General features: G+C 35.0%; 1 protein-coding gene across 3 annotated transcripts in view; it reads left to right on the top strand.

Annotated features, from left to right (window-relative positions):
• Positions 1-26,501, top strand: part of LOC121431841 (paladin-like) — a 69,216-nt gene that overhangs the window by 1,560 nt on the left and 41,155 nt on the right. Inside the window, exons 1-2 of one of the 3 annotated variants that reach the window (XM_041629603.1) lie at positions 10,916-11,047; positions 16,322-16,655. In XM_041629603.1, coding sequence (XP_041485537.1) covers positions 16,362-16,655 — 294 coding nt within the window. In that variant the 5' untranslated portion in view covers positions 10,916-11,047; positions 16,322-16,361. Of the gene's footprint in view, positions 1-10,915; positions 11,048-11,085; positions 11,391-16,321; positions 16,656-26,501 lie in introns of those variants that run through there. The other 2 variants (XM_041629602.1, XM_041629601.1) reach the window with 2 other exon arrangements.

Genomic DNA, 26,501 nt, shown 5'->3' with positions numbered 1-26,501 from the left:
ATGAAAAAATGAAATAGAAGTCTGCAGACTAAATAACTATTTACCGCTCCACCATATGAAAAAAATCATTATCTCTTTTTCAGAAACTAAATTTGTACCAGCGATTACGCAAAAAAAAGAAGATCAACACCACTGAACAGACCTAAACCTAGCTGAAAGCAATCACAACATTGTAATGATGATGAACTAGCAGGGGCGTCGATCCATTTTTCAGATTGGGGGGCAAAATCATGAATCAATTTTCCAAAGGCGCTCGATCACACACACACACACACACAAACACATATATATATATATACATATATATCTCTCCAGCAGATTAATGCGAGCGCGAAGCGCGAGCTGAAATTTTTATATTTCGATCTGGAAAAAAAAGAGTTTAATGGACGTTTTTAATAAAGAACAAGATATATATATCCAACAAAAGATTATTGCAAATCGAAGTGGGAGTTCTTTTGAGGTTTAGAACTGAAAACGGGACCATATTTACCTATTTAATCATGGAAATTATGGGTTTTTGTTACAAAAATGATGCGAGCGCGAAGCGCGAGCTGAAATTTTTTGATATTCCAATCTGAAAAGTGGACATTTTGAGCACGATTTTAGACGAAGAACGAGTTGTGTATCTCAATCGCGCTTGCTGATTTCTGTGTAACATTACAATCTTATTTTATTTTTAGCACATGCGGAATTATTGGGGGGGCAAAATGATATGTTTGCCCCCCCAATATTTTCATTGGTGGGGCGATCGCCCCCCTGCCCCCCATAATCGACGCCTCTGTGAACTAGTTAAGTATGCAGTATCTTAACACAATATAATTATGACAAAATGGGAGAATACGGTATTAAATCTAAAGCGGGACATTCTCATAACATTCCTCCAATCGCGCTTACGTGATAATGCATTGTACGGCAAAACTTCCTTGAATTAATTAATCATGCATGTCATAGAAATACATTTGGGTGTGATATTCGTTATTAAATTATTTACTGAAGTATTTCACTTACGAAAAACGTATATAATATGTTGTGGCTATGCCCACAGAACCTCGAGACTTGCACAGGCAGCAAACGGGATCTATATAGTGCAGAGCTTTAAAAATATATCCCTTATATATTATAGTGTGAGTAATTAAATTCCACTATTTCGTCTGTTCTTCGTTTGTCTTGCAAAAATAAACTTTCCATATTTTCATCTTAAAAAAATAAAAGTCATGATTGAGCTCAAACTTGGCAGGAATAGCTTTGCCCAACAGAAGGCAATCAATACAGTTTACAACATTTACTTTGTTGGTTGGAAAGCTAGTATACATTGATTCAACATGTAGAAAAAACATCAAATTGGAAGCCTATATGAATTCATGGTCTAAACAAGTTGTAATTTCATAAATGAAAAGCTTACAAAATGCCTCCTGAACTCTGTATACCGAAGACGAGCCTCGGTTTATTTTACATTTTCTGCCACTGATAGTTATAACTTATACAATTATGGACTGGATATCAAAGCTCCTTACATGTATTTTCTAGCATTTTATCATTGACCTTATTTAATTATTTGTGGTATAGTTTTAACAAGTGCTTCGTAAAAATTGATTATCTTATGTTAAAATAAATATAAATACAATTTCATCCTGGCTGGTCATAAGTTAAGATGGCAACGCGATGAGAGACTTTGAACGTAAACAATAAAAATGATGAGAATCCCCTTAAGAAGCATTATATTACTTTGAGGTTGTGCAGAATGACTGGATTATTGAAGATGATTTGAAAATAATACGAGGGAAAAGGTTGATTACCAGAAGATGATGTCGTTTTTTTCTGTAGTTTGATTCTCGTTTGAAACACACAATGTAAATACACAAATGACAATAAACAGAATGGATTATTCGGAACTTATCGATTACAAGTCTCAGTTTCGTATCATTTAAATTTGACGTTTCAATCACACGATGCAAGCAAGTGAAGAGCCTTTGCCAAATGTATGTTTTGAATGACCGCTTATACGGTGTGTGACTGGAAACCAGCTCCTAAATGAGTCAGTATGTGTCTTTTATTCATGAAGTTACAGTGATTTAAGTGTGCATTTTTCTTCTAAAGGTGCTCTCAAAATACGACTTTTGGACATGATTTTTTGAAAAAGTCCTTGCCGTGGGAGGGGGGTATCCCCCCTCCCACACCCTCCCCCCGCTCGGTCGCTTCGCTCCCTCGCCGCTGGCGCCCCCCCTATTTCAAAATCCTGGATCCGCCCCTGTTCGATGCTGTCATTTAGTACAATAATGCAAATCTGATGTGAGTTTTATTTCATTTTTTGTATTGTTCACACTATCAAAAATGGAAAAGGGTATCAGAAATGGAGATGGAGAATGAGACTAGAGAGAGGAGGACAAGGAGGAGGATGAGGAGAAGAAGGTACTAGGATTAGTTAGGAAGGAAGGAAGGAAGGAAGGAAGGAGGGAAGGAAGGAAGGAAGGAAGAGGGAGGGAGGAGGAGGAGAGGGGAAGAAGAAGGAGATCATAAACAATAAATGATTAAAAGAATGCTGATGGTGATAATGATAATTATTAATGGTAATTATGATGGGGGAGGAGTGATAAATGATAATGATTAAGAGAACAATGATGTTTAGCAATCACAAGCTAATTAACTAAGTACTCAAACAGCAACATGAGGTTTATGCATGCGAGATGCATGCCAGCTGAGTAATATATTATGTGTAAAAAATATTAAAGCTTCACAAAGTGATAGAAGAAATGAATAATGCAGAGTATGATGTAGATATTGTTTTGATAATAGTTTTTTGTGTGTCTTGATTCTTTTTTCTTCAGAATTCACTTTTGTTACATTTATGCACTTGTTTTTCTTTTAGTTCATTTGCTTGTTAGGCTCACGTGTTATCACTTTTCTTAAATTGTTGCCTGTATTTAATAGCTGATATATTCTATTGTAATTTTTTTTTTGATCCTGAGAATTCATTGTTGATATCAGATTTTTTTTCAGTGCCCATTTAAGGGTGAAATTAGAAAAAAAACATTGTCATTGTCAGCTCTAATGATTATTGGGCTTGAAAAGAGGCTTTTATTTGGTCTTTTGTGGTTTTCATCAAGTCAAAGTGAGTGACATGATCTGCATCGAAGCAGTGCCATTCCATAGGTTTGTACGTACAGAAAACAAAATTGATTTTTGTTCTTGCTTTCCAGATTATGCATTTGATTTTCATCGTTAATAGTTGTTCGCGTAGAAACCTACAGCTTTAGACCTTTTTCCCATGTTTTATTTCTTGCTTTGGTGTGGCTTTCGATTTCTATATCTCCATTTTGATAATGAACTAGTTTTTCCTGACATTACAAATAAGGCCAAATAAAGCCAAACAAAGAACAAACCTTATTTTATATTTTCAGATCTCCATCCAGCAAGTGGCTCTGTGCCATTTTCCTCAGAAAATGGAAAATTGGAGAGAAAAAAAAACAAATTCATTATTCAAATCAAGAAAATTATTGATCTTTATGTAGTTGCAACCCTCTTTAACACACTATGACATCACATAATTGAGGCCATGAAGAAGTACAATAAAGCCTATTTTCAAAACCCTATAAAGTATAATATGATTTTTTTTCTTTTAATAGCAAAATACTTGGCTCATGTGAACATGAATGAAATTCATACCCCTTTCATAAACCCAATTAAAATGAATTAGGCGGCTAATAGCAGCATAATTTGGTCGTAAAATTGGAGGAGGACAAGAGTTATCCGCATTACTCTGATGCTGCTATTATCCGCATAATAGCAGCATCGGGATAAGATTTTGAGTTTATGAACGCATTTCCAAATAATGCGGATAATTGCCATGGTGCGGTCACAAGGTCACCCTTTTCCAACACAACCGCATTGGAGGGGGCGTGTCCAGTTGTCATGGCGATTATCCGCCTTTTTCAGGACGGGCGCTCGTAAAAATAATGCAGCTTATTTTCGGAGTTTATTAACGCAATTTTTATTGAATTATCCGCATTACTCTTAGGCGGCTAATTGGAGGATAGGTTTATGAAAAGGGTATTACATTGATGTGTAGCTTATGAAGATTACAGAACTTTTGTCAATTTTAGTTTTAACTCCAGACTTGGTCTATGATAATAAAGATGATGAATATTGGGTCATGATGATAATCAATGGTCTTAATTTTGATCATAAAATCGGCAATAATTATGGTCATAATTCGTCAGTGATTTTACAAACTGTCTCAAACCTATTTTTGGGTCATATTTTCGAAATTTATTTTTTTGCATATATTTTAAAAGCCTTGATTCACCCGATTGATTTGCCAAATTTCAGATAAAAAATTTGTATATGAAGAATTTATTTATAAGAGCATATTTAAATTTCTCACGGAACGGCTCAACCCCCTCCTTTGATTTTACGCATTGGCTCAAACCATTCTTTGTGTAAGTATTTTGTCTCCGAATGGCGCGCACAGGTCAAAGACCTGACCTAGATCCTGCGCGTATTCGGTGTGTATGTGGTTTGTGCCTCTAAAAAAAAAAAAGCATTGCATTTTAGATTTTATGTACTGGCTCAAACTGTGGTTTGTGCCGCTAAAAAAACAATGCGCATGGTGCGTGTGATTTTGAGAACTGACTCAAAACTGTGTTTTTTTTGCAAAAATTAGCAGCTTCTAAAATGCATACATGCACTTCATTTCAAATATTGAGAGAATGAATATGAATTGCAGACAATATTTGTATGTTATAAAAGAATAGAATGTATACTTTAAATTTGTATAAATAATTTTATCTGGTTTCTTTCAAGGCGCGAAGTTATTAAGCGTCTGAAAAACATACAACCTTTTAACGCCATTTTCTCAAAATCATGTTTTGGAGACCAGCCGAGGTTTGAGCCAGTTCGTAAAATCACTCACAAATGATTGGGAATATGTCATTTCTCAACATTTTGAAAAAAAAATAAAATTCCTTTTTTGATAAAAGATTTCTTTTTCCAAAAAATGTATTCCATTTAAGTAAATTTATGTTCAAAGTAATAATTATTGGGTAATTCTTTCAACATTTTCAGAGCAAAATGTAGATCATGTGAGAAAATGAGAATATATAGTTATTTATTTATTTATTTTGTGTCTGTACTAGGCCTAACTGATTTAATGGTGTACAGTAGCATCATTTAGGGCTTGCTACACCTTGGGAACCTTCATAATGCTAAGACTAAGAGTGATAAATGCACATAACAACGCTAAATTACATTGTAAATATTCAATAGTTAACATTATCAGATGGCATTTTGAAATAGAGTAAACATTTACATTGATTGGGATTTTTTTTTTTTTAAACCAAATGGAATAAACAGTATGTACACTATCATTTTGATCAAATTGTGTTCAATGGAAAAAGTTTAAACAATAGTTCAATTTCAAAGAAGCTGGAACAATTTTCAAATAAAAATCAATTGATTGCAACAGACCTAATGTTTTTTATGTAGAATATTCATCTTTCAATAAACTTTTGTTGATGTTCATATTTGCAGTCAGTTGGCAGGTCCATGAGCTTTTATCCAAGTGATATTCATGACTAGAGGGTTTTTGCATCGTTAATGAGCTTGGTTCGGACAAAAACACCTCTTTTTATTTGGCTATTGCTGCTCTAGATATAGACCAAATTTCATGTTTTTGGTATCTTTATGAAGAAGGAAAATCATTCAGGTCATGTGTCTGGATTTTAAAAAATATTTTGTAATATACATGTAGGTGAAACTTTTGATCCAAAACATGATACAAAGTAATTATTTTCATGCAACAATATTTTTGTTTTTACACCTAATTTCTGTTTAAGCCCATATGATTGTTAGATTATCATGATAAAGCTAAATATCTAAGCCGGGGATCTAAGCTTTAATATGATATTATAGGTTTTATAAGAAGAGGTATTTTAGATGGGTCAGATGCTAGCTTTAATGGGAAGAGCTACCTGCTAACCCATCTAAAAAGTGCGACATTTTACGAGGAAAGTAGGCCAAAACTAGACTACATGTAGTTTGAGCTTTCTGATGATTGTGCCCAAAACAAAAAGTTTTGCACAATTTGCAAGCGAAAACCGATAAAGAAAATTCTGTTTGAGGCATCTTTTCAGGCCCAAAATTCACTTAGTTTTCAAAATATTTTATTCAAAGAAGTTAGCACGAAAAGATTAACATTTACTCTTTCCTATGATACAAAAATAATAAAATTTACCAGAGAAAGTGGTTAAATTCTTCAAGAAAGAAAGTCTCACAATTTACAAGATTTTGCAGGGATATGAATTCAGCCACGAGAGGACTTGGATGAATCGTGCTCATTAGCATAGGGACCTGCAGACTGACTGTTTGCAGGCTAATAATATTTCTTGAAATGATTGCATTTTAAATTTGACATACAATTTCTTATCTTATAAGTGAATTCATGTTTTCATCAGATTATATGAATGTGGCTTCTATTATTAATCATTCTTATAATTAAGTTTGCTGGACTCTGTTAATATGATTTACTTGTTTTTTTACTATAATTTAAAAGACAAGTCCACCCAAACAAACTGTTCATTTGAATAAAAAGAGAAAAATCCAACAAGCATAACACTGAAAATTTCATCAAAATCGGATGTATACGGTAATAAGAAAGTTGTGACATACTTTCACTTAATTTTCACTAAATAATTATATGCACATCCCAGTCAGTATGCAAATGATGGAACTGATGACATTACTCACTCACTATTTCTTTTGTATTTTATTACATGAAATATGAAATATTCTTATTTTCTCCTCATTGTCCTGTGAAACAAAGTTTTATTTCTCAGTGAACATGTGGAATTACCATTGTTTAACATTTTATGGTTCACTTCAGTACAAGTTGAACCTTACTGTCAAATCTATAGAAATTGAAATATTGCATAATTCAAACAATAAAAACAAAAGAAATAGTGAGTGGAGGACATCATCAATTCTCTCACTTGCATGTGACTCAATTGTGCATATAACTATTTTGTGAAAAATAAGCGAAACATTAAAAAAGTCATATCTTTCTTATATTACATCCGATTTTGATGAAATTTTCAGCATTATGCTTGTCTGATTTCTCTTGATATTGATTGAAATTAACAATTTTCTGAGGTGGACTTGACCTTTAAACCAATGTGATTGTGATGTTGGGATGGATTGCCTCATGTGATGCAAATGTCACGCGCTCGCATGAGACCTGCATGAACTACCCATGCAGCATGTACCCACTTCTCACGCAAGGTTATATTGGGGGTCGAGGCATTGAAAAACTTGTTTGCCATAGTGCTAATGAGCTCATTAGTGCAGTGGTGAATGATTAACCTATGCATGCAGGTGTAATAGCAATGTGCACTGTTACACCGACAATAGCAACCATTCTTTAGCATGGGATGGGAGTCGGGGTATTAAAGGGGAAGTTCACCCTGACAAAAAGTTTATTGTAAAAATAGCAAAAAAAATATTGAAAAATATTGCCGAAGGTCTGAGAAAAATTCATCAACTAATTAAAAAGTTATTAGAATTTCAATTATTTGATTTGTGACGTCATATGCGAGCAGCATTCCTACATAGCGAATAGTAAAAAATCAATGAAATGTCATTTTCTCAGAAAATTGAAAATGGTTTTCACTGTACCTTTTGTATATCAATAGATCAATCATTTCACACCTGATCATGAATCGAAAACAAAATTAAGTCATTAGGAACCATACAAAATTTGAAATTCATGCATTTTATATTACATAACACATGGGGCAGCTACTCATTTATGACTTCACAAATCCTAAGCTTTGAACGCTAATAGCTCTCAAGATTACTCTTTAACGGATTTTCCTCAAACCTTCACCAATATTTTTTTACTATTTTTTGTGCTATTTTTACAACAAAGTTTTCTTCAGGGTGAACTTCCCCTTTAAGCAGCAAATAAAGAATCCACTTCAACGGTAGTAGTAGGAGGGTTCCTGATTCTAATGAATACACCTTTTGTTTTTAATTTGCCTCTGCAAATGGCCCGTCAGATGTTATAGTCATCTGAAAGTCCACCATACATTATTAAACTTGAGTTGACTAGAACAAGAGAAAACTGAAAACTCCATGCTTGCATAATACTGAAAATTCATCTGAAAGGGTATTTATGTAAGATTAGAATCTCGCGGTAGGCCTATATTTATTAAAGTGAACGAGATTATTTCTTTTTTTTTTTAAAGTTTGTTTTATGAAAATTGAAATTTCGAATATTTTATTTCATATAAATTTGATTATAGAGATGGTTTTGACTTTTTAATTGAATCACAAGTTACAATTGTTGGAAAGTTTAATGGGGGATTTGGGCTTCCCTTTGAAGGTGAAGTCCACCACAGGAAAATGTTGATCAATAGAGAGAAAATCAAACAATAATAATGCTGAAAATTTTATCAAATGATAATCACATGTAAAATAGAAAGTTATGACATTTTAAAGTTTTTGCTAATTTTTTTCACTAAACAGTAATATGCTTAGAGATTTCGTTTTGATGTATTAAGCGCTTTATAAATGTGGAATATTATTATTAAAAATCTATTGTGATAAGGGTTTTTTGTACATCATACAACATCTATATACATGCACCCCTTAATTTGCATAGCCTCATTAAGGTCTATAGTTCTTTATCATTTATTCTATTATGTGATACTTGAAATATTGATACAATTTACTTGCGATTTTTGTATATCCGGTCTAACTTCAATACAGAAACTTGGCCGAATTCATTATTCAATTTAGTGTAAATTTAGGCCTGGGTCTGCTGCATGGTATACTTATTGGATGATTTTGTTTTCACTTTGTCTTTATCTCCTAGGGGAGAAGGGGGGGGGACTTCCATTGACTAGTCGACACCATACGTGACCATGTGGCATTGAAAAGCACCCTAAACAAGTATTTTCCATGTTCTGAAAAGCACCCCTTAACAAGTATTGGCCTGTGAAACCCTACCCTTAAAGGGGAAGTTCACCCTGAAGAAAACTTTGTTGTAAATATAGCAGAAAAAATAGTAAAAAATATTGGAGAAGGTTTGAGGAAAATCTGTTAAAGAGTACGAAAGTTATTAGAGTTCAAAATTTTGGATTTGTGACGTCATAAACGAGCAGCTACCCCATGTGTTATGTAATATAAAATGTATGAATTTCAAATTTTGTATGGTTCCTGATGACTTAATTTTGTTTTCTTTTCATGATCGGGTGTGAAATGATTTGTCTATTGATATACAAAAGTTACAGTAAAAACCATTTTCAATTTTCTGAGAAAATGACATTTCATTGATTTTTTACCATTCGCTATGTAGGAATGCTGCTCGCATATGACGTCACAAATCAAATAATTGAATTTCTAATAACTTTTTAATTATTTGATGAATTTTTCTCAAACATTCGGCAATATTTTTTATTATTTTTTCTGCTATTTTTACAATAAACTTTTTGTCAGGGTGAACTTCCCCTTTAATAAGTATTGTAAAACAAAATGGTACCCTTGACAAGTATTCCCTAAATTGACCCCCTAAACAAGTACAACAATATCTTAATTGTTCTGTCATGGACCTGATCACTGACGTCGGCTTTACCTTAACTTTTTTTGGTTAAGTACACACCTCGTTCAAATCGGACCCTAAACATGTATTGTTTGGGTAAAAAGTACATCCTTTATAAAGTATTTTAGTCTTTTTATACCCTCGGAAATTGGACTGTAAACACGTAGTTTTCTTAGCAAAATATACCCTTTTTTCATAATTTTAGTGTTTTTGACGCCCTTATTACGTTACATACATAACGTGCCCTATCTTGAAAAAGATATCCTTTTTACATTTTTTTTGGTCATGCATGGTAACCACTCATCAATGGAGTTGGCCCCCCTCCCCTGGATTGATCTATGTTATCTTTGTAAAGTTTCAGTTTCAGTTAAAGTTTGGTTTATATTCAGAATATTATTATTTTAACATGAGATTTAAACAAAATTATACTTCGTAAATCGTTATTCAGAACACAGAAATACAGTAGAGTCATGAAATGAGAATATTGCTGTAGATTTTTAAGAAAGAAGTCTCTAAAAAAATATTGTTTTCCACACTAATTAAATGTTTGCAATTTTGCATTCAGATGCCACTAGAGTGCATATTAAAGGGGAATCCAGGGCAGATAAATGATAATAATTTGATACAAAAGAAATAGTGACTGTGATATTTTAGCACCCTCATTTACATATACTGACCAGGATGTGTATACTGTTGTGTGAAAATAAGGGAAACTTCAACATGGGATGCTGACTTTATTTTTCATCAGAATTTGATGAAATTTTCAGTGTTCTGCTTGTCTGGTATTTTGTTGTTTGGTCAAATTAATTAGTTGATGGCATGGACTATCTGTCTTTCACATAAACATTGAGAGAACAGGAAACACAAAATACTAAGAATGGACTATTATTTGAACAATAATACTTTTACAAATAATGTTTTGTACTTTGGTCCCGCAAAAGTGTGCAGCATTGATTTTCATTTTGATTGTTAATTAGTAAAATGTCTTGAAAATCGATTTACCCCAAAATGACCTATACAGTCATTAGCTACAGAGGTTCATTGCATGTCTGTTTCCATACTACATGTATGTGAGTAATGTGTATAAAGCCATGTCACTATGTTTGTTATTTTCCTTGCTGCAAGACACGACAATCTCCTGCACTTCTCAATCTCGGTGCAGAAACCCTTTTTTTTTAATCCTTCCGTTAGCAAGTGCATTAGCACAGAAGATCTCATGTGCCATATACAGAGAAAGTATCACCATGGCAACCTTAGAGCTGGGAGCTTTTGTGATTTGCTTTGAGGCGTATGGAGAAACTAATGTGCCGCATGATTGCTAAGCATGGATTGATGAGGCTGGCACTGCACTGTGCGTGTGGTGACCAACATGGGTGGAATATGGGCAAGATGTTTACACACTCATTTAGCAGCTTGTGAACGGTTCCAACAGTGCATTACCTTGGTGCGCTAGCGGTAAGGTTGAATTGACAGCCGTGTGTGTGTGGACTGATGATTTCTCGTTGGTGTGATGTCTCGAAGGTTTCTCTCTCCTGCATTAAACGGAGAAAGGAAATACGAGATAAATAGAGAGAGAGGAGAGAGAGAAAGAGCAATGCGATCTATGTTCGACCGCTGGAACGACAACGTTTCTACCTTTGCGAATATAATCAGTCTCTGAAGAAGTGGAGCAAGGCAGATATTTATCGTGGTCTTGATCTATATGCTTGAACATAAAGCATGTAGTGTGATTCTTGGTGATTAAGGATATTATACGTTCTGTATTAGCGTCTTGTTTCTCAGATGCGGGAATCAAATAGTAAGTGCATGTACATGTAACACTGGAGTATCACAGAATGATGTGATTGTCTTACGCATGGATACCCATGACTACCGGTTTAATTGCTCTTTCATATTGCATGATTATTACAGGTATTAATTTTGAATACAAAGACAATGCTCTTTATATCGATTGTAAATTAACAAGTAATTCATTTGCTCAATTGACCAAATCTGTTGATGATCATATGAACGTGATTCCTAATGTTAATCAAAGCAGAGGCGGCTCATTATTATTTGATTTTTAATAAGCAAGTTGGTTAATGTAATACCTACATGTACATGTTTCATCGAACTGAAATGCAAGAATACTCATTGTACCATGGGGGGGAATAATTTTGCATAAAACTCTGTCTGACTCTGTATTTGAGTTAACACCCGGTAATTAAATGTCACCTCCACCCAACACAAGGAGATTTGCATGGGTTTAGAAAAATCAAGGAAGCATCAATGTCAGATTTAATTTTAGAAAGTTATTCACATCTGAAACTTTTACTGTATTTAACAAACAGCTCTGTGCACAAAATAGGTTATATGCTAATAATTGATGGTGACACCCACTAGCTATTTCATTATGAAAAATATCAGTTTTTGTTGATTAAACAATAAAAACGATTTCATGTAAATAATAATAGTAATTAGTGAACCCTTTTTTTATGTTACAGTCTGAGGAAAAATCAAAATATTTCTTCTTTCACACTTTTGTTTAAAAGTGAATCGATGAAATTTAAAATCAGACTGGTAGAACAAAACAGCAATTAAAAGCAAATTAAGAAAGTAAAACAGAACATGTATAATAGGCAAGCTTATTCATTGAGAAGTATGATATGATTTACATTTTCCTTTAAACAAATTTAAAGAAGGACATTGTTTCATTTAATTTATTCTTGATGAAATTCTTGATGAAATTTTTAGAAGTGTGCATGGTGTTTTATTTTTCTATATTTATTTATATATTTATTTGTAATTTTTAGCCAGGTGTACATGTATGTACACCTGTCTTTGGCTTGTTATCTGTAGTGTTTGTTTTGTTTTTTGTTTCTCTGTCCTGTTTTGTCCTGTCTTGTCCTCCTCGGTACACTGTCTTTGTTTTTTTTTTGTTTTTTTCTCTGTTAATATTCCCTCCTGTCTTGTTGAATTTATATCTTACATACAATATTTGAATCATTATCTTGTATATATTTTTGTTGTATACCATGGGTATAAATATATTGTCTTGATTGGATAATTTTTTTTGTATAGTGTATAAGCATACGAAGCTTGACCCCATTAGTATTCTTGAAATATTCTATTGAACACTGTTAATTTCTATTTGTATTTGATAATTTTAATCAGTTATTTATTTCAGGGGAACTCACATAAACAAGCGAAGCCTTCCAGTGAGTTCCCTTTTTTTTCATTTCTGTTATTCACATTCTGTATTGTTCCTACTTACTTTGTCAATTTGTTTGAAATGAAGAAAAAAATAAATTCAATCAATCAATCAATCAATCTCTATAAAGGGACGCTCCAGGCTGAAAATAATACAGTTTAAACAGATAAATCATACAAAACACTGAAAACTTGATCAAAATCGGACAAGGAATTTACAAAGTTATGGCATTTTAAAGGGGAAGTTCACCCTGACAAAAAGTTTATTGTAAAAATAGCAGAAAAAATAATAAAAAATATTGCTGAAGGTTTGAGAAAAATTCATCAAATAATTAAAAAGTTATTAGAATTTCAATTATTTGACTTGTGACGTCATATGCGAGCAGCATTCCTACATACCGAATGGTAAAAAATCAATAAAATGTCATTTTCTCAGAAAATTGAAAATGGTTTTCACTGTACCTTTTGTATATCAATAGACAAATCATTTCACACCCAATCATGAATTGAAAACAAAATTAAGTCATCAGGAACCATACAAAATTTGAAATTCATGCATTTTACATTATATACATGTAACACACGGGGCAGCTGCTCGTTTATGACGTCACAAATCCAAAACTTTGAACTCTAATAACTTTATTACTCTTTAACGGATTTTCCTCAAACCTTCATCAATATTTTTTACTATTTTTTTTTGCTATTTTTACAACAAAGTTTTCTTCAGGGTGAACTTTCCCTTTAAAGATTAGCATTTTTTCTGTTGAAACAGTTATAGGCATGTCTTCATGATTATTTAGTGAGCAAATCGATGATGTCATATCCCCACTTGTTCTTTTGTATTTTATTATATGAAGTTAGGTTTATTCAAATTGTTTCTACCAAGAACTGAAAAAATTGCAGTAACAACTTATTTAATGCATTAGATGTTAATTGCTGCAGATTATTTCATTATAAAGGAGACACATTGTTGACACATGTATGAAAAATGAAACAATATAATAATGTAAGAAAAATGAAAGTGGGAATGTGACATTATTAGCCCACCTAATGAATATTCATGATGATGTGCATATAACTACTTTCACAAAATACTGCTAAACCTTAATATTCAATACCTTTGTTATTTGTCATCTGATTTGATGACATTTTCAGCATTTTGCTCTGTGAATTTTACTCTATTTATTTTCAGCCTGGAGCATCCCTTTAAATGAATGAAAAAAATTCCAGACATATTGAGGCACTATAGACATTCTGTGATTAGGAAAAGGGGAATGTTTTGAGAATTAGAATGACTTTACTTGATGGTTGTACTTTCAATAAACAATTTTCCTGATAAACTTCACCAAATTATTGTAGGATGGTTATTTTGTCATTTTGCTATATACACTATGAATGATTTGTTTCAATAATTATTTAGCTTTTAGGCTAATATAATAAACTGCATATGCATTGTAGGCCTACATGCATTGTCTGAATGAGAATTGGCTTAACTATAAGGAGCCTTCTCATTAGGATATAATCGTGTTTAACATAAGTTGAGAATATGTGCTGTTAATGATACCTACAACTAGGACTTTGTACATGTCGGTCTATAGAGAAGAGCTTTGCCGAAAGGAATATGAAAGGTGTTCTTTATACAACGACACAACATTTGCTCCTGCGACGATTGCTCTGGGCTTTATTTCATCTAAGATAGGGTTAGGGTTTCAAAAGGGTTTTACTTTAGATTTAGGATAGGGTATAGTGTTAAATCCAGGGTTGAAGTTGACGAGTTGAAAGTTGGAATTCACAGTGGAACAATTGTCACTGGAGCAAATGTCTTGACACCCTTTTATACAATAGGCAGACCTGTGCCTTGTTCAGTGTGCAGTACTTGCTCAAAGGTCAAGTCCATCTCCAAAAAACGTTAATTTCGATCAATAGAAAAAAATTCAACAAGCATAACGATGCAAATTTCATCAGAATCTGATGTAAAATAAGAAAGTTACAACAATTTAAAATTTTGCTTATTTTCACAAAACAGTTATATGTACAACTCAGTGGTACTGGCATGCAAATAAATGTGAGAGTCGATTATGTCACTTGCCACTATTTCTTTTGTTTTTTATTGTTTGAATTATACAATATTTCAATTTTTACAGATTTGATAATATTGACCAACTTGACTGAACCATAAAATGTTAAAACAATGGTAATACCACATGTTCAGGGAGGAATAAAACTTTGTTTCATAGGAAAACAGGGAGAAAATTTGAATATTTCTTATAATAAAATACAAAATAAATAGTGAGTGAATGATGTCATCAGTCCCCTCATTAGCATACCGACCAGGATGTGAATATAACTGTTCTGTGAAATTGAGCAAAACTTTGAAAATGTCGTAACTTTCTTATTTTATATTGATTTAGATGAAATTGTCAGACACTATAATTTTTGGATTTTTCTCTTTTTATTCAAGTTAACTTACTGTTGGGTTGGACATGTCCTGTAAGGCCTGGTCTAACTGGCTGCCAGACACAAAATGTATTCATAACCGATACAGCGGACAAGCAAAATTTCCGTCTGTTTTCATCTGCTCCAGACAATGGACAAAATGGGCAAACAATGAAATCACAGTGGAGGGGTGGATGTAGAGCATATGAAACACGTATGCAAAGAGTACACAACAGATACAAAATGTTTTCCAATGGATGGCAAGATTCTTTTCCGTTTTACATCCTCTTTGCATCCGTAAGTGCAGTGGGACCGAGCCTTTAGCTACTGTCAATTACACTGTATTGGGTGAACAAAAGGTTTCATGACATTTGATCCAGTGACAATTTCTTCGCTATAAATTTCACACGCTATACATGTGTAAATCGAATAAGGGCCTTTTCACACGTGATCATCAGACCTTTCATATGGAAAATTTGTACCGTAATTTGAGTAAAACTCACTTTTGGAGTAGAATATGAATTTGTTATTGTGATTACATGTAGTTTGGTGTCACACATGCTAAATATCATCATTAGCCTTATTTTAACTGGAATCATCAGTCAAATTACGATTTTTTTTATCGTGTGAAAGAGCAGTAAGTAACCTCAACCATAGATAAAACATTTTAACCAAACCTGACATAAGACCCTATCTACCTGAACCTTAATTCTACATCTTAGATGAAATACATAATTTCATTTCATTTATTTTCCACAAATCAATCAAAATACAAAGAAAAACATACAACTCATTCCGAAATATTATGCATAATTACAATATAAATGCAGATTCTAAGTGGATGGACCTAAAGTAAAGCGAAAGCTTGTTGTGAATAGGCCCTCAACAAATAATTCATGTGTAATCATTGATAGTTACAAATTGTAAAGCCTGAAGCAATTATTGCAGGAGCAACGAAACAAAAAGGTTGTTGACCATACCGTGCATAATGTTATCTTGAATAATGTTTGAATGCCATGAGTCACGTTGAATTCAAAGTGATTGCTGCTTTCATTGCTCATGGATTCCTTAAAGTTCTAACATGACTGTACATTCTTCTTGCAGATCCCATTAGATTGCATCGCTGAGACGGAGCAACATCACCATGGGGACAGGAGCAAGCAGTGCATCCTCCCGCTCACCCTCCCCGGAATATGCCCAGAACCAGCGCAATTCCATGCGCCAGCACCTTGACACAGAAGAAGACAGAAAGAATTCCCTCAACGTAACGGTGGATAGAGAGAAGTGGAAAGGACAAAATGTGATTTGTAATGATGTGGCTCCTATTGTTATCAGTAAGGACTGTTTTGAGGAGTACCAGTGTCTGTTCCTTGCAGAGAAGCAGATGTCCGTTGTAGGGGCCATCAAAAAGGGGATGCCCGAACACAATTTGATACAGGTAAATGTACATTTCATTAAACTTTATTTTATTTTTGTAAATAAATATCCACAGAATTCCATTGTAGCAATTTTCTCTTTAATTTCTCATCCATTGCTTACTGGAATCGGGTGGTCCATGTACAAAATCTAAGAAAATTACAGAATTTGGTAGTCAAAAGGTTGCTTCTTGTTCCAGACTTTCATTTATTTTGAGTAGGCAAACTGGGCAAAAACACAAGAGTGGGTCTATGTTAAACATAAAGTTGAGTGCTTTAAAAGATTTTTTTTCCAACAAATAGACCCCTCAGCCTCTACCCTATAGATTTCTTTTTTGGTATTCTGCTACACGCATCTACACTACTCTCATATCTGTCAATACCACTTTCAAAGGCTGCCCACCTTATATTGCCAATACACTGGAATATGAATATTAATAACTTTGGACTGTGTAAATAAGAAGTAAAATATTTTTTATGTGTAGGGAAGAATTTATTGATTTTGCAGTATTTAATCATATGATTCTTGATAAAAAGGAGCATCCAAGATAGCATCTCCTTATTTATGGTGGCAGCGGTGGGATAGTTTGCTATTGAAATGACTATTTACTCAAAAAGAGGAGAGCTTCCTCAGTAGTCGACAGTGGGATATGAATCTACGCCATTAAAGAGACTGGATACTCATTGAGAGAGGAATATTCTCAGTAGGTGGGCTGATGATGTCACATCCCCATTGTTCTTTTGTATTTTATCATATGAAATTAGGTTTATAAATTCAATTTTTTTCTTCCAAGAACTAGAAAAATTGGATTGACAAATGATTTAGAGTAGATATTCATTGCTGCAACTTATTTCATTATAAGGAGACATTATTCACACAAGTATGAAATATTGAAAAAAAATTATGATTTTATGTAATAACATAAGAAAATGGAAAGTGGGGATGTGACATCAGCCCACCTAATGAATATTCATTACGACTGTTTTCACAAAATATTGCCAAACTTTAATCTTCAATAACTTTATTATTTGTTATCTGATTTTGATGAAATTTTCATCATTTTATGGATTAAGATATAGATATTCTCAGCCCGGACCATCCCTTTAATCATGATTTTGTCAAACAAAATAACCCATACACAGTGTATGCAGACTGACAAGATAATTAGAGATAAAGGCACCACAAAATGTGATCAACTTAATCATACAAGCACAGAAGGGCGAGAGAAGCGCACTGTTAACGCGGGAGAAGTAGAAATATGGTTGTGTGAAAATTTTTACATTATCTACATTACAGAAATTACCTTATTTGTTACGGTCGGAAGGTATTTTCAGCCCGGACTATCCCTTTAAATCAGTGTTTGGGTTAATCCTGTTAGTACACATGTGTGCAAATTTTATCTATTTATTCAAAAAATGTTGTCACTCCCCACCCTGACTCCATGATAATCAAAGCTAAGATTTTAAATTTATTTTTCAAAATTGTATGCTTTCAAATAATTATTTGTCAGGAAGATGACAAATGTTTGTTTACAAATTCTTTTCATAAAAGTGATATACTCTGATTTCATGTTTTATGTGAAAAACAGGTTAAAAAACAAGTCAAATTTCAAAATCAAATTCAGAGTCAGAGATGGAGCAAGAAATAGTGTGATGATGTTTGTGCTGTTCATATTTGAGTGAGTCTTTTTAGATCTAATTGGACCAATGAGACTACTTAATCTCTGATTAATCTCATGTGTGTTGCAAATACTAAGCAAATACTAAGCTAACTATGTTATTGTGATGAAGCTTTCAAACAACAAAAATAACCCCAGGACAATACAATTTTTCCTGCTGGAGATCATTTTGAATATTTTCCACTCTTTTTTGCCAAAAACATCTTGGTGACAATGTGCATTTTCATTTTAGATCACAGGCTATTAGAAACTTGTGTCATTCATATCTCATCTGTTCATTGGCTAGGAATAAAATAAATTTTGACTGCATCCAGAAGAAAGTCAGCTTATTTTCTTCATTAGGCCTGAGTCGAAACGGTTCCCCGACCGGGCCCCGCCCGTCGCCCTAAAACCCGGTTTTACTTTTTCGGGTTTCGGGTTTTCCACATACAATTACTGCCCATAAAATCCTTTATCATTCCTCAGTGTTTTGATTTCAAACATTCTCCTACCTTCTCAAATCACTGTCATGTACTTTGTGACCAGTTAACCGCCTTTGTGCTCATGCGAAATCAGCGAAACTTGTGAACTTCATGACCAGAAGACAGAAGTATGTCAACGTCAAATCAATTTGGAAGAGCCGCGCCGATCTACGGCCAGCTGTGCCAGCCTTGCCTACGCCACATCGCTGGCGCGCCTACCGTACCCAGCGTTCTCGCCAGTGTATAATACGCATGGTTCAAACACCATGCGTGCGGAAATGGAGACCAAGTGGAACCATGCGTAAAATTTCAGCGACATGCGTGGAAAAATTAAATGGAAATATTCAGAAAAAAAATAATACACTCCATGAACTCCTCTTAGTTATATCAACTTCATTTATCGGGTTGCGCCGAAGTCCCACCAACTTAAGACCACTTGCAAATGAAAATCAGTGCAGGGCCCTAGCTAGCGCCGACGCTCGTTGGATGCGCATTTTGTATACTGTACTGTTCATGTACCCACGCCTATATCTCTGGCCTGAGCACGCAGTTGCGCTGAAGTGGCCGAAATGAGTAATATTATCTAGAAATACATGTAGTTTCAAATCTAATGCGAATAATGGAAGAATTTATCATTCCATTTGACAATCAATTGCAATGACTTTTGAACTTGAAGGGCCCCACGTCTAAACAAATTTGGTTTTAGTTAAAATAGACTTACGACGGCCTAAAACTATGGGAAGTTTTGTAATCATGCTTCTCGTCGAAGAAAAATATACTTTACAAAATTGTTTTTTGTTTAGAATTTTAGTTGTGTTCACATACGACTTATTCCAGATACTGGCATCTAGGATTTATTTAAGAAGCGTTTGATAGATGCCAGACGAGAGACCTCGCCCAGGGAGCTCAGATTACGAATTTAGGGTCGTGCTCAATAATGCAGCGGGCAGACATACATGTATCCATATATTTGGCGAGACAGAACAAGCGGAAGGCGTTCATGTTAATGTCTCCCCTTTGCATGATCGCACGTGCTCTGCTTGTTCAATCCAGGGACCTAACCTTTCTTTTTCGGTTTCTGGAGTGTGGTTTCGTTCTTGGGGCAATATTATGTAATGTGTAAGGTCATGTACTCTGTTATCATGTTTCGTTCAAATTCAGAAGCGTTTTGCCCTGGCTTATCATGAAATTCTTTATTTCCCTTCACTACTATTTCGATCCTATCCTAGGCCCTAGCTAGAAGTGCAACTCTGACACTACTTATTTTTCCAATGGCGATCGTATTCGTTTGATCATTTTGATGGTATTCATAAGTGGTTTTCAAAAAATAATAAAATTTACTAGACAACTAGTATATTGTTAATAAATGAGTTTTGACTTTTGAATAATGGCAAATTGGCAATGATTAATGAAAATGACGAATATGATGATGATAATAATGATAAGATAATGATGATGAATGATGATGAATGATGGTGGCAGCGGTGATGTTATCAACTGAATCATGGTTGCAATGATGATGGTGGTCACTGCCTGAATGGTGAAATTGGTGATGATGATCATGAATTGTGATTTTGGAGATGGCCATGCGTGGAAAGTGATGATGACTGTGATGAGAAATGAGAATGATGATGATGTTGCAAAAATAAAATCAAGAGCTACATGTGGTTTGGAGTTTGGACAAAGACAGACATTTCCATGACGGGAAGGCAAAAGTTGAACATGAGGTGCATGGCTGTTGAATCAAGGGGCAGACATAATCCCATTCCGTTGTTTGTTTATGTTGTGCGCCAAAAAAACTCTCTTTCGTCCATGTGGTTTTTTCGGCCTTTTTGGCACATCCCGCCCCCTCTTTCTCCTTCTCTCCCTTTTCCTCTCCCCGCTCTCTTGCACTCCGCTCATTGCACTGTGCGATATCCAGAATCATGACTGGGCGAGTTTAATTTGAGGGAGGTGTGTTTGCTAGCACATGCGTAGATCTTTCTCCTTGTTTGAGTTTATTGGGATTATGCATAACCAAGATCGTTGATATCGCGTCGGAAGCAGGCATTGCCAGGCAAGATCGAACATGACAAGAAAAATGTAAGCTGCTGTGATGTTTTTTTTGTGTGATTTAATATTTCATATTAAAAATAGGAATAGTTGAATTTTGCTTAACTTTTTTTAAAAGTTAAATCTTGTCCGAATCATCGCTTTCTCGGCGCTTGCTTCCCCCGCGTATCATCGGTTCTCATACAGGCAGCGCCATGCGCCTCAATGGCATAAAAATAACAGCAGTCAAAGTTTCAAAGAAATATGATTTTAATTTTTCGGGTACCCGGTCCCCGCCCGTTTTTTCCCACTCAAACCCGGTTTGAGGAAAACCCGTGATGACTCAGGCCTAAAATCAATCTAGTTTTATTTTGTATTTTAGCTAAAATCTTCCTACTCTCAAATTTCATTCATGTGCTTAAAATTAAGTCAAAACCTCTATTATATTGATGTAAGCCATTAGAGTTAGTACAAGAATTATTTTGGATGTTGTTCGAAGAAAAGAATTATTTTTACTTATAACTTAATATGTACTTATATAACTTTACTTATAACTTGCATGGATCAAGACTTTCCAAGTCCTGTTAGCGGAAAATTAATTTTCTTGTAATAAAGTTGACATCATCCAGCTCATTTGGATATAGCCATCTTCTCTCTGCACTATTTAGAGGAATAAAACAAACAATTTATATTTTTAAGTTTTACTTTGTTTGAATCTTAATCAAATTGTTTATGGATTTCCCCATTTTCTGATATTTGTTAATCCTCATGCAGCATCTCGCCAGAAAAAAATTCACCCATGTCGGGGACTTGTGCTGCCACTCCTGGGGGGTGGGTGCAGGAGGGGGGTTCACCCCTCTCGCGCGGAGCGCGGAAGCGACGGCCTTTTCATCAAATAGAGACGCTAAGGAAGCCCCATTGTGGCGTATTTTTAAGCCCACACAAATGCACATAAATGCACAGATACTTGCCGTTCGGTCCAAAGAAAGAGAAGTGCAGCTTTCCAGCTTATGAATTGTAAATATTTTCGAGAAAAGGGAAATCACGAAATGCATTCAACTTCGGAACAAAACAGCGTTCATGATTGAGGGTCATGTGATATGTAATGGAGTTGGTCAATAGAGTCGAGACGCGTCATCCAACTTAATTCGCTGAGCTAGCTGAGCGCATGCGTGTGGCTTTCGTGCACATACACAAATGCAAAATATATCACGGACACTTCCTAGTGATTTACGACTGTGTGTTCCAACACCAAACAACGTAATGGCGTGTAGATCCACATGTAAGTTTTGTGTGAGTCTGCGATCTGACGTTTCACCATGGAGCATAGCCGTTGTGATGTTCGGGGCAAACGGGGGAATAGGCAACGGAACGACCGTACCGTGCCATCATATGCCCGCAATAGCAGCCGCGAGCTAGCTGGGCGCCTTGCCACTTTCCTAGCCGTAGTAGGCCTGTAAGTGGTCTTAAATTGGTGGGACTTCGGCGCAACCCGATAAATGAAGTTGATGTCACTATTAAAAAAAAGATGAGTTCATGGAGTGTATTATTTTTTTCTGAATATTTCCATTTAATTTTTCTACGCATGTCGCTGAAATTGTACGCATGGTGTTTGAACCATGCGTCTTATACATTGGGGAGAACAAAAATTCACCCATGTCGGAGACTTGTGCTGCCACTCCTGGGGGGTGGGTGCGGAAGGGGGGTTCACCCCTCCCGCGCGGAGCGCGGAAGCGACGGCCTTTTCATCAAATAGAGACGCTAAGGAAGCCCCATTGTGGCGTATTTTTAAGCCCACACAAATGCACATAAATGCACAGATACTTGCCGTTCAGTCCAAAGAAAGAGAAGTGCAGCTTTCCAGCTTATGAATTGTAAATATTTTCGAGAAAAGGGAAATCACGAAATGCATTCAACTTCGGAACAAAACAGCGTTCATGATTGAGGGTCATGTGATATGTAATGGAGTTGGTCAATAGAGTCGAGACGCGTCATCCAACTTAATTCGCTGAGCGTATGCGTGTGGCTTTCGTGCACATACACAAATGCAAAATATATCACGGACACTTCCTAGTGATTTACGACTGTGTTCCAACACCAAACAACGTAATGGCGTGTAGATCGACATGTAAGTTTTGTGTGAGTCTGTGATCTGACGTTTCACCATGGAGCATAGCCGGTGTGATGTGCGGGGCAAACGGGGGAATAGGCAACGGAACGACCGTACCGTGCCGTCATATGCCCGCAATAGCAGCCGCGAGCTAGCTGGGCGCCTTGCCACTTTCCTAGCCGTAGTAGGCCTGTAAGTGGTCTTAAATTGGTGGGACTTCGGCGCAACCCGATAAATGAAGTTGATGTCACTATTTAAAAAAATATGAGTTCATGGAGTGTATTATTTTTTTCTGAATATTTCCATTTAATTTTTCCACGCATGTCGCTGAAATTTTACGCATGGTTCCACTTGGTCTCCATTTCCGCACGCATGGTGTTTGAACCATGCGTATTATACACTGGCGAGAACGCTGTCCTCATGTAAAGTTCACCTTTCACAACAAAACTATAAATTTTTTGCTTGTTTCAAACTGAAATAGAGTACCATCCTTGTAAGACGACAGTGGGAAAATAAAATGGGGGCTATAATGGGATTTAACCCTTAAAATGCTCAAAAAAGCCGTGGAAACTACAAAAGGAGCCCTGGAAATCCCCATTCATTGTAATGTAAAAGCTTCCAGTGTTGCAGATTTAGGCAGTAAGTTGTGGAAGTGAAGTAGCCCCCCCAAAAAAAAAAAATTGCCTGTAACAGTGTAAGCTGAAGTACCCAACCCTTTTACTATACAGGGATACATGCATGCTTCATTGAGAGACAAAGAAAGGCTGCATAAATAAAAGTCATAAAACAGAAAGCAAGAAAAAAATTGAGAGAATGGCAGAAAAAAAGAAAAAATACATGTAGATCAGCAAGAAACAAGAACACTACATGTAGATAAATGAACTTTAAAGAAAATATCAAAGATAGGGGTTTGTATTGCTGTCGATCAATTTTACCTATTAGTTGTGACAGTTTTGCTCGTTGGTGCATGTTTGCCTATCAGATTATCCTTCACTTTCATGCATTTGATGCGGATAACCACGAGATGCACTATTCCTCCTTAGGTGTATTCAGACTGCCTCCACGTTCAAGAATACAGTTTATTCTCTGATCATTTCCCTGATCTACCCCAATAAGAAAATACACAATATTTTTGGCAGTTTGAAAGTTATAGGGATGGTCTGGGCTGAAAATATTTTTATCTCAATACATAGAGTAGAATACACTGAGCTAAATGCCGAAAATTTCATCAAAATCGGATAACAAATAATAAAGTTATTGAAGTTTAAAGTTCAGCAATGTTTTGTGAAAACAGTTGTCATGAATATTCATTAGGTGGGCTGATGATGTCACATCTCCACTTTTCATTTTCTTATGTTATAATACATAAAATCATATTTTTTCATTATTTCATACTTCTGTAAATAATGTGTCTCCCGTATAATGAAATAAGTTGCAGCAGTAAATATCTAATGCACTAAATCAGTTGTCAATCCAATTTTTCTAGTTCTTGGAGGAAAAAAACTGAATAAACCTAATTTCATATAATAAAAGCAAAGGAACAAGTGGGTATGTGACATCATCAGCCCACCTAATGAATATTCATGACAACTGTTTTCACAAATTGTTGCTAAATTTTAAAATTCAATAAATTATTTGTTATCCGATTTTGATGAACTTTTTGGCATTTTGCTTAGTGAATTCTACTCTATTAAGCTATAAATACTTTCAGCCTGGATTATCCCTTTAAGTACTTGTATGAGTCGTTATATTCGTGAAAGAAAATACCATCTAAAGTATCAGGTAGGCCCTACTTGACAAATTTACAAGAACTATTTGTAGGGACTTTCCAAGGTGCAGGTATTTTGGCTGTGTGAACGTAAATTGTGGGAAACGTCTTAGCCCAGCCTATAGTTGGGCATCGCATGGGCATCGTGGGTTGCTGCTGAGCTAGCAATTTAAAATCGCGTGGCTCCACACCAGGGAAATAATTAATAATTTATTTCCCGGGGCTATTTTTGAGCTCATTAGCCCAAATATCCTAATTTGTGTTAAAGTTTACATTGGACCCTATATGAATTTCAGGGGCTCCATTTTAGTTTTCCAGTGCTCTTTAGGGCATTTCGGGGGCAAAATCGCCCCGAGCCCCCGTGTATTTTTTTCCCTGCTCCACACACCCTTTTTTCTACTGGTCAAACCTGTTCATGTTGGACCAGTAGATACCCAGTTTTTCCATTTTTTACTGGTCCATAACTAAAATTTACTGGTTCCCCAAAATGAAGAAAAGCATAAATGAAGACTTTTATTTTCCTATCTTTTATTGCTTTTATTGCCCCCTCCAATAAAAAAAATACTAACCAACAGTACATGTAGTACAGTACACACACACACAACAATTCATGAGAACCATTTCTCAATTTTGGAAAGCCATTTTTTTAAGATGCCAAAGCCATTTTTAATTTATTTATTATACATGTAGAAGACAAAATGTCATTTATAAATAATAATTTGATATATTTTTTTACTGGTCATGTCAGACCAGTAAATCTGGCTATTTCTGAAAGGTTCCTGGCCCGACAGCAATTTTTACTGACCAGTCTGGGACCGTCGAAACAGTGCCAGTGTCATAAGGCAGATACTTGTAACTTTGAGACTTCCATGTACCTTGAAAGGGTCTGCTATGGGTGAATGTGGTAATAATATGTATTGGAAATTTTAAGGTATGAACATGTTCTTGTGATTTACATGTAATGCGTGCTTTGGTTGTGATGGAGGCAGTCTGAATACGCCTCTTGTCCTTTCATGATGTGGTGGTTAACCAGTAGGTGGATCTGCCTTGGTTAACCCACGCAGTAGGTCCATGGTTAATTGAAGTCTTGGCTAAAAGACATCTTTCGCTCTGCTATAATGTCTCAGCTCGCATGAATTGAAGGCATTCATAATGCCCATGTTTTTAAACATTTTTTCCAGTCTGTTTGATTCAAACTTTCTTCTTGTATCATCTATTTTTTTTCTTTTTATTATGAATAATGTTTTCCCTATCAAGAGGTGTTGTGTTTGCATGAAGAACACATTTACAATTACCCGCATATGAATTGCCATGTGAACACCATATGCTAGAAAGAGAGAGAGAGAGAGAGAATTTTAGTGAAAGAGACAAATAATACTACAATTCTTGAAGATTAAAGTTCATTATTAGATAATAACAACAATTCCACTCTACAGTGTAAATGTTTAGGGTGGAATCAAATCTTACATGGAGGTCACATTATAATGTGGACAGAATTAAAACATTTTACAGAAGCTATGTGAGTGGGGGATGTCATCAGTTTGTTCCCCTCTTTTGCATACTGACCAAAATGTGCATATAACTGTTTCATTTCATCAAGTGAAACTTTAAAAACTATTAAAAAGCGATTTTGATGAAATTGTTCAGTGTTGTTTGATTGATTTTACTCTATTTTATCTTTTATTTTTTATTTATTTATTTTTTAAAATCTTTGTTGGGGACGTGTAGTTTGCCTTTGAAATAAAAAGCACACTAGAGCATTAACATATGTACATGTATAATGTTTGATAGACCAAAAAGGTTTGAAATCTGCATTGCTC

The sequence above is a fragment of the Lytechinus variegatus genome, chromosome 18 (genome assembly GCF_018143015.1).
Source record: "Lytechinus variegatus isolate NC3 chromosome 18, Lvar_3.0, whole genome shotgun sequence".
In the NCBI taxonomy this organism is placed as follows: domain Eukaryota; kingdom Metazoa; phylum Echinodermata; class Echinoidea; order Temnopleuroida; family Toxopneustidae; genus Lytechinus; species Lytechinus variegatus.
This window is presented reverse-complemented; position numbering and strand designations above follow the sequence as displayed.